General features: G+C 44.9%; 1 protein-coding gene across 1 annotated transcript; it reads left to right on the top strand.

The window, feature by feature from the left end:
• The first annotated feature begins 2269 nt into the window (after positions 1–2269).
• On the top strand, positions 2270–10654 carry LOC110299697 (pyrethroid hydrolase Ces2e). Its single transcript, XM_021169463.2, has 13 exons — positions 2270–2452; positions 3064–3268; positions 4774–4915; positions 5531–5664; positions 5745–6003; positions 6691–6789; positions 7091–7231; positions 7353–7433; positions 7890–8034; positions 8418–8555; positions 8942–9014; positions 9511–9715; positions 10433–10654. Exons 1-12 carry the CDS (start codon positions 2377–2379, stop codon positions 9695–9697), a joined length of 1680 nt encoding a protein of 559 aa, XP_021025122.1. The 5' UTR covers positions 2270–2376; the 3' UTR covers positions 9698–9715; positions 10433–10654.
• The last annotated feature ends 6890 nt before the right edge of the window (positions 10655–17544 follow it).

Raw genomic sequence — 17544 nt, 5'->3', positions numbered from 1 at the left:
TAGTAAGATAGGGGCAGAGAGAAGAGTTAACCCTTGAATACAAATGATCTATTTGTGATTTATTTATTCAAGCATTGCGTCCTTTGCTAAACAATGCCATTCTACATATGCACGCAACACATTTACCCACTCCCCAGTTAATTCACACCTAAGCGACCTGATTCCTCCTACTTCCCATCAAGCCCTTGTGAACTTTCTCAAACACAGGGTTTGTTTTGTTTTGTTTTGTTTTGTTTTTTAGCTTAATATTTTCTTCTCTTTGGGCCAGGCTGTCTTCTATGACTGTATCATTCTTATCTCCTCCAGACACGTTTGAGGACACAGGTGACTCCATATCTTTGCACCTAATCGGTGTGAAGGAGTATCTAGTGCAGGTGTTTCAATAGAATTTGAGCTTCTGCTTCCCCACTTCTACCTGCTCCTCTGCTCACTCTCCACTTCTTCCAAGAAATGCACCTGAGAGTCTTCTTCATTCCACATATTTGCTATGACCTTGGCAATTACCAACATGGGGTCTCTGGATGAATGTGTAGTAAGTAACAAAGCCCATGGGTTCTACCTCCCCCTTCCCATCATTCTCAGTTACTGTTCTATAGATAACTCCATGACCAAGAGTACTTGTGAAAGAAGGAATTTAATTGGGGGCTTCCTTACATTTCAAAGGATGAGTTCAGACCCATCATCCTGGTGGGCAGCATGGCAGCAGGCAGGCAGGAACGGAGCTGGAATAGTAGCTGAGAGTTTGCATCCTGATCCACAAACAGAAAGCAGAGACTTGGCCTGACATGGGTTTTTGAAACTTCAAATCCCACCCCCAGTGACAAACTTCCTTCAACAAGAGCACACCTCCTAACTTCTCCAAAACAGTCCATCAACTGGAAAGCAAACATTCAAATATATGAGTCTGTAAAGGCTATTCTCTTTCAAACCACTACACCAGTAGAGCTGAGAAAGTCTTGTATTAAGAGGAAGCACCAGGAAGCCCTGAAAACTTGACGATGCTGATTCCTTGACCCTGAGAAAGAAGGAACTGAAGACAACCTCGCAGCCCTACAGCCCATCCGTTTCTTTGCTCAAGGAACTGAGAGGAGGGAGAGGAGCAGCCAGTGAGGGCTGGGACAACAGACTGGACAGAAGTGCATTGCAGCCACTACATTGAAACAATAGCCAGTGTTGGTAGGGAAAGGCTTGGCTGTATCATGCTTGCAGAGATAGAGAAGCCTTAAGGATGTAGCTCGGCAGTATTAGGCCCATAAATTATCAGGATCTGGAAATACAGAGTGAAGGCAAATTCTCAGACTTCAGGCTTACTTTGATCCCTGTATCACGCCCTCTAGGAGATCCGTTGGGCATTGTGGGAGCTCCTAGTCCTATACTCTTTGGTGTGTTCTGCCAGGGTTCTTTGTGATTATTACACACCTGGTGTAGACCTGTACCTTTGGCTTTATCATAGACTCTGAGAGCTCAGACACTGAGAGTTCAGTGTTGGACTAGCAGGACCTGAGTAAATGTTTGATAAGTGAAGACCAGGAGATGGCACAATGTGCCAAGGAACTTTCAAAAGGCCAGAGACCTGAAATGGGTCCCCCATATCCACATGGTGGAAGGATCTGACTAACAGAAGTGGCATTTCACATGTGTGGCATGGCATTCACACATGCATATAAACACATGCACAAGAAATAAAGAAATGGAAAAAAATTGAAAGTGCTCCTTAAGTGGATAAAGAACTATGAAAGTTGGTCTCAGCGGAAGCTGGCTAAAAGAGGAAACGTATATTACAGAGGTGGTGTGAATCAGGAATGAGACTTGCAAAGTGCCACATTGCAGTGTTTCAGTGAAATAGCCAGGACACATGTGGAGGGGTCCATATAGACCCTAAGATCACTGTAATGGACATATTCTGAACACATTCTCTCCCTCCTTCCCTCCTTCCCTCCCTCCTCTCCTTCCCTCCCCCTCCCCTCTCTTATCTTGAATATATACCTACTTGAAGAAGCCCTCCAGGCTTTCTCTGTTACAGATTCCTGTTCTCTGAACTCCAGAACAACACTAACATCTGCCCAATGAGTACAAGGACAGTGATCAAGGTTTGAATTGACTTGGGCTTGAATACAAGACTCCCTGTATTACAGAAGGACTTCAGATGGCATGATATACCTTTCTAGGAGGCCAAAGAGCAGGAACAGAGATTGCTTTGACTTCCTGCTGGCCTGCTCTTCTTTGGCAATATGAACTTTGCCCCACCCTAGTGAATTTCCTGCCTACTTTATTTTAGGTCCAAATTCCTGCCTAGGCAAGACCCACATCTTTTGTTTCCTGTCCATAGCATACAGATATCCTGGAGCAACACAGACTCAGATCTAAGAGCTGACTATGCCACTGTACAAACTTCTTGGATGGATGAATGCTGTGGCCTGTGGGGTCCTGCTTCTCGTTCTGCATGTGCAAGGTGAGAGTCGTTCAGTGAGCAATGAGGAACAGGTCAGAGCTGCTCAGTTCCTCGGAGTCAGCAGGTTCGCTTGTGGGAGGGAAGGCACCAGGGAGGGAAAAGCTGGTAAAGATGGCAGATAAAAAGGGTGGAAAATGTGTGCCTCCCAATGCCTTCACCAAAGCCCACAGAGTGAACCCTGTTGCACATAGGGGGTCAGCGATGCCTATGAACACCCCTTTCCAAAAACAACCATTCCAGTGGAAGAAGGTCTAAGAAGCGATGCACCTGCAGGTTAGAGGAAAGAGAGCAAAGGTAGCGTTTCCTCTCTCCCTGTGTGACTGTGGCTGCTACAGATCTTTTGGTGATGATGAAAAGAATACATCCATGCTGTCAAGTGGCTCTGAGCATGTCTCATTCTTAGAGACATGCCCTGCTACCATTCAAAAGGAGTATAAGCAATGTTCCTGGCTTGGGGCTTATGAAGAAGCTCCTACTCGCACATCCCACACCTGAGCCTACACACCCCAGATTCCCTTCCCCATGGGCACTCAGTGAAAACAAGGTGGGAATAAACCATGTAGTGGCAACTGCCTGGGCAAAACTAACCATGATGGCATCTCCACCCACAGGTCAGGACTCAACCAGCCCCATCAGGAACACACACACAGGCCAGGTGAGAGGCAGCCTTGTCCACGTGAAGGACACTGACATCGCTGTCCATACCTTCCTGGGAATCCCCTTTGCCAAGCCTCCTGTAGGACCACTGCGCTTTGCACCTCCTGAAGCCCCTGAGCCATGGAGTGGAGTGAAGGATGGGACCTCACATCCGAACATGTAAGTTTTGGACCTAGACAATTGCAGGCCGGGGGTAAAAGCATGCTTTAAGCTCTGGGAGCAAATGAAATGCTTCCTTCTTCTCAACCCCAATAGAAGTTTTCTGTCTGTGATGTGCAATGTGTTGTGCATTTTTAGATACATAACTAAGGTTTCTAATAGAAAAAACTTTGCCAGTCTCTTGTGTCAAAGATCAGTTCCTATAAGTTATCTCTCAGTTTTGCAGTGACAAACAGATATGAATGGTTCCTAGATTCAGAATGTGCCAAGTGATCTCTGCCACCATAAGTGAGGTCTATGGACAAGGGTCAGTATAAACACCTTAACCAGCAAGAGCCCAGACTCAAGTATCATGTACTATAAGTCTCTCAGGAGGGCAGCAGTGATGTGTCCTTCACAACTCCAGCTTCTACAGTCCCTGATTCAACCAAAGGAGCCAAGTGCCATTGTCCAAAGAAACATATAAAACCCTCCTCTGAAGATTACGTGGGAAGTAGAGGTCCTGAGAGTTTCTGGAAGTAGGGTAAAGAACATCCCATGGCTCTTTGGGACATTGTTGTCCACTGCACCCCTTAGTACCTGTGTAGGTATTATTGCACAACATTATCTTGGTATCTTCATTTTGTTTCTTGTAGCTGCGATAAAATACCTGGTAAAAAGCAGTTTAAGACAGAAACTGTTTATTATGGGTCACAACTCCATGTTACCATACACTACAAGGGGGAAACTTAAGGGAATAGATAATATCACATCTTTAACTGGGACCAGAGAGCAAGGAATGCATACCTACTGCCTAATGTTGTTTGCCTTCTCTGCTCATACTATTCAGAAGCCCCTTCTTAGAGAATGGTTCCCCCCATGGTTGAAAAGTTTACGACCTCAATTAACAGAATCAAGGAAATCCCCATAGGCTAACCTGATCTAGACAATCCTTCACTGAGACTATATTCCCAAGTGATTCTATGTTATCTTAAGGTGAAAATTAAGAGTAACCTTCTCAATAGGTATTAAAGAGTACTAACAGAACTGGTGCTTATCGCTGCTCACGGGAAATTATTCTCATAGAACCTCCAGGAGTTCCCCAGAACCCAAACTCAAAAAAGAATAAAATATATGCCTTCACCCAAGTGGGGACCTCTCTGGAAATCTGATTCTACCCCAGATTTCAATAAGCCTGAAGCCTTTACCATGGTAAGAAAAGGAAATCTTAGGGATACTAGAAAGCACAAAAAACCTGAGTTCTGCTACCATGTAGACCCTCGTGGGTTCAAGAAGACCTTCTTATCCACTATTGGCCGCTGAACCCTGGGTATAGGGCACTGAGCAATGGAGTGCTGGGGTGTCAGAGGTTCTGTTCCAGGAACTAACTCTTTAGAGAGAATCATACATTAGCAGGACAACTTGGAGGGAAGTGGCTAAAAGTGGCTGAGGGACCACCCAGACTGATAAGACCTGATATTGACCAGTAAATAGCTCTTATATTAACTGTCTGCCATTTTCACCAGGTGTCTACAAAATGACAATTTGATGGGTTCAGAGGATCTGAAGATGATGAACTTGATCCTGCCTCCCATCTCTATGTCTGAGGACTGCCTGTATCTCAACATCTATGTACCAGCCCATGCCCATGAGGGTTCTAACCTACCTGTGAGAGCTGGGTCATGGTCAACTGGGTGGTAGTGGGGTTTTCTTTCTTAGGAAGATTAGAAAGCACAAAACAACTGAGTTCTGCTATAGTGTAGACCCTAGTGGTTCAATAAGACCTTCTTACCCACAATTGGCAGCTGAACACTAGGGACACTGAGCAATGGAGCACTGGGAGGTCAGAGGTTGTGTTCCAGGAACTAACTCAGGACTTTCTCAACCAACTTGAGCCCTAGAGATGCAGTCAGGTTCCTAAGGGCTGAACACTGAGATAAGCCAAATTTCCAGCTTTGGGATATTGTTTGTGCCAATGAGATCTGGCAATCCTTTTGGTTTATAATTAGAAAAAAAAATGCTTATGGAGACACCCTTCTTTGCTTTTGAGGAGTCTAAGAGTGATATTGACATTACTCTAGACTGAGATTCTTGGTACTACAGTGAAGCTTGGGAATATTCTGGTGAGATTCGTTCCTCATCTGTGTCTTGAGTCTAAGATGCTGAGGGGTCCCATAGGTGTGTATAGCTGTATAAATAAAAAGCAGTAGATAATCTAGCAGGCAGTCCCACATGAATGTATGCTAAATAGAAGCCTCCTGGCATCTCTCTTGACTTCTCCAGGTGATGGTGTGGATCCACGGTGGTGCACTCACTGTAGGCATGGCTTCCATGTATGATGGATCCATGCTGGCAGCCACTGAGGATGTGGTGGTGGTCGCTATCCAGTACCGCCTGGGTGTTCTGGGATTCTTCAGGTGAGTCGGGGTAGGGTTTGGCAATGTGGACTGATCAGAACCTGAACAGACCTTTGATTCATGACCCTTCTACTTCTCAGCACTGGAGACCAGCATGCCAAAGGCAACTGGGGATACCTGGACCAAGTGGCTGCCCTTCGTTGGGTCCAGCAAAACATTGTCCACTTTGGAGGCAACCCTGACCGGGTCACCATTTTTGGAGAGTCAGCAGGTGGCACAAGTGTGTCCTCACATGTTGTGTCCCCCATGTCCCAGGGACTCTTCCATGGTGCCATCATGGAGAGTGGAGTAGCTGTGCTCCCTGACCTTATCTCCAGCTCCTCTGAGATGGTTCACAGAGTGAGTGCGCTCCACCCCTCCAACACTGACCTCCTGTCTTAGCATTCACCCTAGTACCCTGGTACTGTGTTCAGCAGGGAAAAAGAAAGCCATGGGAAGTAACTTCCCTTCAGTGCTTTCTTAAAGACTCAAGGTTTAGAACCCTCATCTCCACTCCTATTATACAAGTGCTTTATACAAAGGGCCTTTTGGTTGGTTGGTTGGTTGGTTGGTTGGTTGGTTGGTTGGTTGGTTGGTTTGATTTGGCTTGGTTTTGCTGAACCTTTATATAAAGTTCAGCAAAGCTGTACCTAGCAGCTTCCATCACCAACAAAAGCAAGTATGTATGTGTCCAGGAAATGGTACAGGGGCAAGAGAGCTTGGTGTGCTGGTGAGAGGATCTGAGTTCATTTCCCCATAACATATATACTGTTAATCCAGGTATTCTATGGAAAGAAGGGAGACAGGGACATGAAAATCTTTAGAAAGTTACAGACCAGCTAAACGGGAGTAGCCTGCAGCAAAACAAATTAAGTGGAAGATGGGAGAGAGGGCTGGGATGGGATTGGGTGGTATCACTGTCACAACTAAGCAACAGGGAAATGGGAGTAATTTTGTTCTTGCTCCAGCCCACACACATTTGGCACCATCTTGGGACTGGGAAAACTTCTCTGCCTGGAAGAGAGCTACATCCTGTTCTCGTTACAGATAGTGGCCAATCTATCTGGCTGTGCAGCTGTGAACTCAGAGACCCTGATGCGCTGCCTAAGAGGCAAGAATGAAGCAGAGATGCTGGCTATTAATAAGGTTGGCAAAATGGCATGGCTGGGAAGATGGCAGATGGCAAGGTGTGTTATAGGTAGTCCTCATTACTATGAACAAATTACCTAATCTCCACAACTAGTATCAATTTAGTCCTGGGTGCAAAACCAATACCAACATAAGCTAATCTAAATGTAAGGTCTCTTTGGGGATAAGATGGGACAGATGTGGTGAAGAATAACTAACCTGAGGCAAATTAGAAAGTGGAGATGGAGTGGAGGACATTCATTGGAAATCAGAAAACATATGTAATTGACCTTCAATTCTGACTTTGAGTGTTCCTCAGGTCTTCAAAATCATCCCTGGTGTGGTGGATGGAGAGTTCCTACCCAAGCATCCTCAGGAGCTGATGGCCTCTAAGGATTTTCACCCTGTCCCCAGCATCATTGGTATCAACAATGATGAATATGGTTGGATTCTTCCTACGGTAAGGCTCATTTCTAATCTTCTGGGAGCCTAGGGACTCATTTGTTAGAAAATGGGAACTCAGAGGTTTACTGATCTGTATCCATGTTGTGCCACATTGAAAAACATTCTCTCTATACCAGATCATGGACCCAGCTCAGAAAATAGAGGAAATAACCAGAAAGACCCTGCCAGCTGTTCTAAAAAGCACAGCCCTAAAAATGGTGAGAATCATGGAACACAGCCGCAATTGTGAGGACCCCTATCTAATATTTTTAAATGATTAAATAGACTTTATTAAGGAAATAAATACCAAATAAATAAGAAAGTGTGTCTTTAATATTACATTAACTATTTAATATAATTTTATTAATATTATATATCATATTAATATATAATATTATTAACAAAAGAGACAGATTTCTTTTTAGCTATGTGGTGAATGAGTTCACTGTATCTCAGGTTGATTTTCACAGAGAGAATTCCCAGAAATTAAGTGTGTGTGTGTGTGTGTGTGTGTGTGTGTGTGTGTGTGTGCACATGCGTGCACAGCCATACTGTCTAAGGTCACAGAGCTTTCTCCCTATACCAAATCTCTTTTACATTTCTCCATCCTAAGGCTATTGCCTACCTATTCGAGTGCCTGTTTAATCTCATTCTTTCTCATCACAATGTGGTAGATGCTGCCTCCTGAGTGTGGTGACCTGCTAATGGAGGAGTACATGGGGGACACTGAGGACCCTGAGACCCTGCAAGCACAGTTCAGAGAGATGAAGGGTGACTTCTTGTTCGTGATCCCTGCACTCCAAGTAGCACATTTGCAACGTGAGTACATCTGTGACAAGGTTGAGGGAGGAAGCTCAGAGCTGTGGTCCCAGACAAGCCCTGGAGTGTCAGCGTCAGATCTCTGGTTTCAGATGACTGACAGTCTTTATCTGGTAAACCCTTATTCTGAGTGTAAGATGGCAACATCTTATTTGAGTACAGATGAAAAAAACAGCTAAGTGGTATCTGTGAATTGCTCCCCCAAGGAGGGCAGAGTCATTATTTAACAGTGAGCTTTCCCACAGCCAATGCTCCAGGATGGGGCTCCACACTCAACTGTTTTGATTCCAGATAATTTGAGACCAAGGCATCTTGTCACCAAATGTGTGTCAGGGCAGTTCTGGACAAAGCTCCACCATGTCGTTACATGTCCTCATCCCCAGGTTCTCATGCTCCTGTCTACTTCTATGAGTTCCAACATCGACCCAGCTTCTTCAAGGATGTCAAGCCACCCTATGTGAAGGCTGACCATGGTGATGAAATTTTCCTTGTCTTTGGCTACCAGTTCGGTAACATAAAACGTGAGTCTTCATGGATTTCCTTGAGCTGGATGGAGTCCATTATGGAAACCTGAAGGATAGCTAAGTTCTTAATCACGGAAACCAAATCCTTGGAGAAAGACAGAATCCAGTGCACACCATCTCACAGCTCAAAGCCTACATTAGGTTGTAATCTGGCCCTTTCCGAGTTTACCTTGTGTTATTGGTAATAAGTAAATAATGATGCAGGAACAAACCTGGCTGAATTCACTAAGAGGCTTAGATCCTGGATTGTGAGGAGAGGGAAGGAGGGAACCAGACCAATAGTTTAGACCTGGGTGATAGCTAGCTGGCTTGGTGAGTGTGAAACATGAATGGGCAGCTGCACGAAGTGGCTGGGACATGGGTACCTGTCCTTCTCTCTTCAGTTCCTTACACTGAGGAAGAGGAGCAACTAAGCAGAAAGATGATGAAGTACTGGGCCAACTTTGCACGGCATGGGTGAGAGGTTACCCTTCCCCCAACTACTGCAAGGGTGGGTTGCTGTCCAGAACTCCCTTTGGGTGTGGTGAGCTCCTTAGCATATATAGTCCTTTATTACATGAGAGGCTTCCCTACCCTAGAGCACACTTTGGCGAGCAGTTTACCACATAGTCAGCTGCCATGCACACACACATACACACACATGCACAGCACACTTAGACACTTTATATATGTTTGTTAGTGGTCATCTTGCAGTAACTTGGTGGGTGGGTGGCTCACAGTGTTGTGGTAATGTTCTTTAGCTTTTGCCTCAGAGAAGGAGGCAGAAAACAGGTCATGTGGGACAGTAACCTTGTACCACATGGAGTAGAAACTACTGGGTCACACTTGTATCCCAATATCAGGACATATACCCTATCCATCCCCTTAACCCTCTGCCCAAGTTTGTTCACTGTCCTGAGACAAATCAGGATCAAGTGACCTTCACCTTCCCTGCTGGCTGGCATATCCACAGGAACCCCAACAGTGAGGGTCTACCCTACTGGCCTTTGATGGACCATGATGAGCAGTACCTGCAGCTGGACATCCAGCCTGCTGTGGGTAGAGCCCTGAAGGCCAGAAGGCTGCAGTTCTGGACCAAGACTCTGCCAGAGAAGATCCAGGAGCTAAAGGGGTCTCAGGAGAGACACAAAGAGTTGTAGTGCCCTATGTGAAGAAAGGCAAGTGGGCTTCATGTCTGAGGTTTGGAAAGCTTTTTGATCATACCATTCACACAACCATTCCTAACACATACAGTTATCCATTTTACCAGTTTATATGACAAACCCTCTACATGTCACTCCTTCACAAAATGCTGCCAATCTCTTGTTAGAGCCACTCAATAAAAGCTCCTGTAACAATGTGGAATGTGGATGTGGGAGCACCAAGGTCCCATAGTCTCTGCAAGATCTGAATGCTGTTCCAAGTAGATCTCAAACTACCAGCAGGTCTTGGGATATAGTGGACCTGAATATTTAGAAACTAAGTCAGGGATATTGCATGAGCCTAGTAGTTCCATACCACCATGGACAACATAGTAACTCAACCTGTAACTCAATAACAGAAATAATCACTAGCTGGGTAACTTGCAAACAACAGAAATGTGTGTAAAGTTCTGTGGTGTGAGAAATACAGTGTGAGAAAATGAACTTGAGCCATACAGTCTTTTAGGGCTCAGCTCCTAGACCTCTCTGATGTCATCCACTGAACATTCCAGCTACCAAAAACTGTGTCCATTGTCCCTATAGAGGAAATCTCATCCTTTCCAAATTGCAACTATCTACTTTTGTGAAAAGCTTGACTTGATGTTCATAGACACCTCAAGCAAGGCCAAGAATGGGGGTTGACTAGCAGGCCCAAGTAGGCTTTCTGTAATAACAAATTTCTCTTATGCACAGGGATTCTGCAGACACTGTGAAGCCCACACTTATGTGAACATAACACATCTGGGAAGATCTTTGGCTATGTGTGTGTCCTAGAGATGATATAGAAGAGAAAAGAATCCCTGGGCATGTATAGCAGAAGAGATTTCTGTCCTTGGCACCCTGATGGATTCTCCATGTATGGAAATGACTTCTTGCCTTTCATTAAATCCTAATAAAACCCATCTTTTCATGGCATTCCATGTGATGTTCATTCTTATGCCCTTTTTATCCTTACAGTTTTCAAGACCAGTATTACAAGGGCTATAGGATTGCATGCCATTTACAATGGTGCCATTTTGTCTTCAAATATGCCTTTTGTTTCCCTCAAAACATTTTCTCTGTTATTTCAGAGGGTGTGTCCTGTGTTCTTTAGACCTGGGAACTTGCAACCCCTCTACCTCTGACCAACTTGTCCTCTTTGTTCACCAGTTTTCTCAGGGCAAAGCCATGGATAGATTAATTCACTGCACTGAAGACCAGCAGTAAGGCACCATGACCTTTGCATGAAAACCAAGACTCCTGTGTTGCCTGTCCTGGACACAAGGGCACAGAAGAGAGGATGCTAGGAGGCATCCCATTGTGTATAGCCTCAGTTCCTTTTATCCTCTCAGCAGCTGCATATCTGTGCCACTCCCATGTTAAGAGTCTTCTTTAGCAGGGAGATGTCATGGGTTTTGAGACAGAGTCTCACTATATAGCCCAGGGTCACATTTACCATCCCCCTGCTTAAGCATAGGGACATCCAAAGCAATCTTACTGAGGACCTAGAAGTCTCAATACAGGTGAAGGTGTGAAACAACTGGCATCACACACATCATTAGAGAGGGTAAGAAATGATGCAGTCGTATCGGAAGATGGGAGTAGTCATCTAAGTTAAGCAAGCATGGGCTTGTCACAAACTCCACAGCTCCTTGCTTATGACTGCATCCAAAGCAATCTCAAACATGTGGGCACACAAAATTATGCTTGAAGTTACCTGTAAGGGTTTGATTAAAAAGTCTGGTGAGCACACTTGTCATTACAGTGTCCAGAGGCCGAGGAAAGAGTGTTAGAGTCCTAGGCCAGTTTGACTACATATCAAGACTATATATATATATATATATGTGTGTGTGTGTGTGTGTGTGTGTGTGTGTGTGTGTGTGTGTGTTCTTTTTCACCTCAACTTGATCTAGTTTAATGAGAAGCAGGGTTGATAACATAATCCTGTGAGTCCTGAACAGATAATGATGCTTTTGACCAGAGCTTCCCAGGGAACCCAACTCTTAATGCCCTCACCATAGAGTGCAGGTTTGAGTTGATCTGATAATAGACTGCATAGAGGCAAAGGACAAGATCAGAGACAGTCAAAGGTATGAACAGACACTTGATGATGGTTCAAACAGGTTATATCAACAACAGTTGTTGAATCCCAACACAAGCGTGTGTTTAGCTTTTGAAGAAAATATCAGCCCGTCTTTCAAAATGACTATGCCCTTTGCATATCTCCCAGGTGTGCATGTGTGAGCATGCCCAGTGGCTCTGTGTCTTTGCCAACACTGGTTATGAAGACAGTTCTAAATATATAACACACCTTAAGGACAGAGGGAGGGTGGAGAACCCATAGCTGTCCCGTGCCAGTAGTAAAACCCCAGAAGGAAGCTAAGGAGGAAGGCCTATGTGTCGGACTGTAGATTCTCTAGAATATTAGGAGGTCAAAAGGAGCTAAGGCCAGTCCCCAGGTGGTACTGTCTGAAGTTAATTCTAAAGTTAGGCTGGGAAGGAACTTCTGGTCTGGGCTCTGTGATGTTTCCTGGAAGGGTTCTCTGAGATTTTGGAACTCCTATTTATTGTAGGCTCTGAAATCCCAGAGAATCCCAGTGTGGAAATCAACAGGAGCCCATTAAATACCTGTCAAATATATGTAAATGAGTGTGACCTTGATCACAGTAGGGACTCACCACCAGTGTGGTGCCAGTAAGGAGGTAGGACGAATTGGGAATGGAGACCTAAAAAGAGCCACATAAAATTAAACAGAGAATCACCTGAATTAAATGATATCATGGATCTAATGGACTTGACATTTTTAACATTCTATTCAAACACTAAAAGAAGGCACTTTCTTCTTGGAAGACCACCATATGCTTTATAAAATAAATCATATATTAAGACACAATGCAAGTTTCAACAAAAAAATTTTAAATGGAATTAATTTTTCTTATTGTTCACAATAGAATAAAACTCCCAAAGATGAGAACGTATGTGGTAGAGAGATGGGAGAGAAAGAGAAGTGGAATGGTTTGTGTACTATCAAGAGAGGCAGGACTGGAGACACAACAATAGCGAGGAACAGCATGATGTGAGTAGCCTGCACTGCCACCCAAGGTCATGGTGATGTCTGGGCCTGTGCTGCTGTTGAGGACCATGCATGGGCCCCTAGCGCTGCCACAGCAGGGTTCTATGTTGATGTCTATGGCCCATGTTACCATCAAAGACCATGTGGACACTTGTGGTCTGGACTACAACCTGGGACTATGTTGATGTCCAAAGGCTTAGCTAAGCTGGCCCTACCCCTCAACTGGACAGCATGGAAGAGCTGGTGGAACTCACTTGAGAGAGCTGGCCCTGCTTATTGCCTGGGCAACACAGGAGAGTTGGCCCCTAGTGGCTTGGGTATAGGAGAGCTAGAAGGCAGACCAACTCAGCTACCACTCAAGCCCAGATCCATGGCTTTAAGTTGGCCCACCCCAACATCTACCACATCTATAAACTGCTGGAGCATGTGAAGGAGCCAGTCCTGCAGAACTAAAATAAAGCTACAGGATCACCATGACACTGGCCAGCAACAAGATACCCAAGAGGAGTCCCAGTAAGCATCCAGCATTGATAGTGTAGCAAAAGCCAGAGGCCTGGGACCAGAGCGATGACTTGTTGCATCAACATTTGCAAGTCAAGCTGTGTGGACAAAATGGTGTACTAGGGGACACATTGTGACACAGCAAAGCTTTCACAGTGGGATTTGTTGTTGTTGTTGTTGTTGTTGTTGTTGTTCTCTTCTGGGGGATGATGCAAGGGTAGAGGGAAGCTATGGAAGAAGATTAGTAGGACTGAGGTGTATAATGTGAAATTCACAAAGAATAAATAGCTTTAAAAAAAGAATAAAATTCCCAACCCACAGCAAGAGAAACTATAGAACACATGCAATCTCATGGAGATTAAATAGCATGCTATTAAATGATGGATGTGTAGTTGAAAAGAGTTTTTGTTTTTTGTTTTGTTTTTGTTATTGTTTTTTTTAAGTCTAAAAATTCCCAGAATCAAATGTAAAGGGAAGCACAACATACCAAAAAATCCATGGGACCTACTCAAAGCAGTCCTGAGCTATATAAATGCCTAAATTAAAAATCAAACAAGCAAACCAATGTCAGGCCGTAGAAATGGCTCAATGTATAAGAGGACTTCTTGTTCTTGCAGAAGACCTGAGTTCGATTCCCAGCATCCACATGGCAGCTCACAACCATCCCTATTTCCAGTTCCAGGGAATCCTACCCCCTCTTCTGGCATCTGTGGTCCCCAGGCATGGACACGATGAGCATGCAAGCAAAGCATTTGTACACATAAAGATAAAACAAAAACAACCAAAGGGCCAACCCACTCTCCTGTTGAATCTTCAGCAAGTACCTCCTTAGAGAAAACGGAACCTCCACTTACAGATTTCTGCTTTCTTCTCTCTTTCCCATACCCATGCTGAGCCTGTGACTGGACAGTAACCATGATGATTCCAGGTTTGGGTTGAGAGTGATGGATATCCGCTATGGTTTCAGCGACTATACTGTGTAGATCCGGAAAGACTAAAAGAGACAAAACTAACTGAGAAGGCTTTTTCCAGCCTAACCACCACTGGCTCCTGTTGGCTCTTCCTGGTCAGTGCAGTCCTTCTTTAAAAGCCACTTTGTCCTGCCCCACCAGACTCCCTAGCCACACACCTATGGATACAACCATGCCTGGGCTAGGCTGACAACTCATGCTTCCTGTGGTTAAACATCATGCATCCAACGGCAGCACAGACTCAGGCCTGGGAAACAATCATGCCCCTGAATCAATTCTCTTTCTACCTAATGCTGAAGCCTTTCAAGAAGCCTGCTTTTCCTTCTCTGTGTGTCAAGTGAGGTTCTGTGACGTAGAGATGGAGGCTAGGATCAGAACTACCAGGTTCTGGAGATCCAGAGACTGAGAAGGCAGGTAGAAAGGGATCAGGGAAGGAGGTGTAGGCAGAAATGAGAAATGGCATTGTGGGAACCTACACTACCCACTGCCTCTACCAAAACCTACAGGGTGGCTCTTGGAGCAAAGAGGGCCATCGGTGCCTGAGGACACTCAACACTGAAGAGCCTGCCCAATTGATGGGCATTTAGGGGTATAGGTCAGAGTACCAAGCACAGGGAAATGGGACTGTTGGGTCATTTCCTTGTTCTTTGTGTAGCTGTGGCTATAGCAATGGTTGTAGCTGATAGTGACCCTTAGATATCAATGAAAGTAATAATGCTGCCATTGGGCTCTGAGTGTGTCACCCTTTGCCCAGATAAGGATCCTAGGTAAGTTTCCTAGTATTAGGGCACACAGAAGCCCCCCGCCTCAACACATTGCAGACCTGAAAGGCTACAGCTTCCTTGCCACATAGTGCCACATAGTTGAGTCACCATGTCCAGATCAAACTTCTCTTTTTAAGTATGTAATACCATGCCACCTGGATGTCACTGTGGATGAGCCTTGTAATGAGGGTGGCACCCTCATCGGAAGGTGATCCAGGAGGGTTCTGTGTCCAGGGCATGTGCACAGACAGGTCTTGATGTCTCTCATCTCAGGTCACTGAAGTGTGAATTCCGATAGCTTCTTGTTAAATCTTTATTCATTTATATGTATATCTAACAGTAATAGTTAAGAAAGGGAAGGCCATAAACTTGAGAAAGGATACATGGGAGGCATGGGAGAGAAGAAGGAAATGGAAAATGTGTAATTATATTAATTATTATATGTCTGTAAGCCTATTAATTAGTTTAATTAATACTGGAAAGAATTGGCAAGAGTGTGGTAATCTGTGTGGATGGAAATATGTTCTTGTTGACCTTCGACAGTGATTTTTAATACTTTTAAGATTTTGATTCTCAGCTTTGGTAGGGTAGATGAGGATTTCCTACCCATGAATCCCCAGGAGGTGTTGGCCTCTGCTGGTCTTTGCCTTGGTCTCAACATCAGTGAGTAAGGCTGCACCACACTGTGGTGAGATGTGTTTCTAAGCGTCTTGGGGCCTGAGAATTCACCTGGTGCATGGTGGGAGGTCAGAGATTCATTAGTCCAAGATCAACCCACCACATACTGAAGACTCTTCCTGGCCTTTCTAGACTTCATTCACACCATAAAGGAAAGAACTGGAGGGACTCTGAAGGCTGATCCGAAGTACACAGCAGCACAAATGGTGATACTCCTTGAGTTCTGCTCCAATAGACAGGGTCTCCCATATATCCTGCTCAGAGACAAATATGTAAAACTAAAGCCTAGGGTATGCTTTCCAGGTAGAATTACCCTGGCTCCCTTGGACTTGCTCCATCCCATAACCCATCTCCCCTCCCAAGGCTGCTTTCTCCTCCTCTGGACCCAACTAACTGCATTCTTCCTGCTTCTCCTGGAGTAGATGTTCCCTGCTGAATGTAGTGCATTGCTGGTGGAGGAGTACATAGAAGACACTGAGGAACCCTGATGCTCTCCACGGTAGGTTCTGGGAGACAATGGCAGACTTCATGTTTATGACCCCTGCTCTACAACAGCACATCTGCAGTGTGAATACATCTGTAAAGAGAGCAAGGTTGGGACTCTCAGTGTTAGAAATTCTGCTCCATGAATGATATCATGGGCTCAGTCCCCAGTACTAGGGGAAAAAGAAGAGGCCTGATTCTTAGGAGGTATCTCTGAGCTGTAGGTCCTAGTTGAGTCCTGTGATTTCCAGGCCTTCTCTATGTTTTTAATCAATACCCTGAGGACTCTCTCATCTAAGTAAATCCTATGTCTAGTGCGAAAGAGTGATATCTTTTCTAGTTACTGATGAGAAAACTGAGGTAGTGATGCTCTATTAGTTGCCCAAACTACTGAGGCATGAAAGCCAAGGTTGTGATTACCAAGGCCTTCTCAATGTTCTTGCTCCAGCCCTGGAGCCCATGCTCTTGCCCAATTCCCTAGCCCTCCAACAACTGTGATTCCTCACAACTTTAGGCCAAGATCTTGTTATGCAAAAGATGAGGTAGGACAGCTCTGTGTCACATGTGTCCACTCTCAGGGTTCCCATGCACCTGCTTACTTCTATGATTTCCTGTACCACCCCAAGCTCTTCAGAGACATTGGACCACGTCGTGTGAAAGCCAACTATGATGGTGAGAATGCCTTTGTCTATGTCTTTGGATTCTCCTCTGGGAGCAGCAAACATGAGTGTTCTTTTCATGAGCCAATCATCTTATAAGTAGCTTAAAAGCCCACACTAGTGTGAGAGTTTGAACCCTTCCCTGTCTAGACTGCTGCTCTCTCTACCTGTCCCCTCACTGACCATGGAGTTGGATATCATATGAGAGTCAATGTTAGTCCATGCCATTGTCATAAATGACTTCACCATGTCAGAGGGAAGACTGAGCCATGCAGAGATTAAGTTAGAGCCCTGGCCTGCTGACTTAGTCCTCATCCTTAGAGCCTCTAGTTCTCTGTCTTCTCTGGAAGTTAAAGGCTATGATTTAAACCTACTATCTAGATTCTGGTCACCTTGGACCAAGGTCCCAGGTCACTAAGCATAAAGCAGAACAGCTCCACAAGCCACCATGTCATAGTGTGTCCTTGTCCTCAGGTCCCCATGTCCCAGTCTACTTCTATGAATTCTGGTATCAGCCCAACTTTCTCAAGGACTCTAAGCCATCCTACATGAAGGACAACCATTGTAATAAGCATCTCTTTTTCATCAGATTGTCCTACTGTGCAGTGGTGAGTCTTTCTCGGTCCCCAGCAGCTAGGTAACTAAAGGGTGATTGCCCCCACTTTTCAGGTGTGGAAACTGGTCTTGAAGAAGGATG

The sequence above is a fragment of the Mus caroli genome, unplaced genomic scaffold (assembly GCF_978045245.1).
Source record: "Mus caroli unplaced genomic scaffold, Mus_caroli_1 scaffold_10, whole genome shotgun sequence".
NCBI lineage: Eukaryota > Metazoa > Chordata > Mammalia > Rodentia > Muridae > Mus > Mus caroli.
The sequence above is the reverse complement of the archived record's forward strand: the minus strand, read 5'-3'. Positions and strand labels throughout refer to the sequence as shown.

Excerpts from the sequence above, each read along its gene's own strand:
- LOC110299697 (XM_021169463.2), top strand. The coding sequence starts at position 2,377 with ATGCCACTGTACAAACTTCTTGGATGGATGAATGCTGTGGCCTGTGGG. Across the intron at positions 5,665-5,744 it reads GGTGTTCTGGGATTCTTCAG|CACTGGAGACCAGCATGCCA; the intron begins GTGAGTCGGGGT and ends TCTACTTCTCAG. Across the intron at positions 6,790-7,090 it reads AGATGCTGGCTATTAATAAG|GTCTTCAAAATCATCCCTGG; the intron begins GTTGGCAAAATG and ends AGTGTTCCTCAG.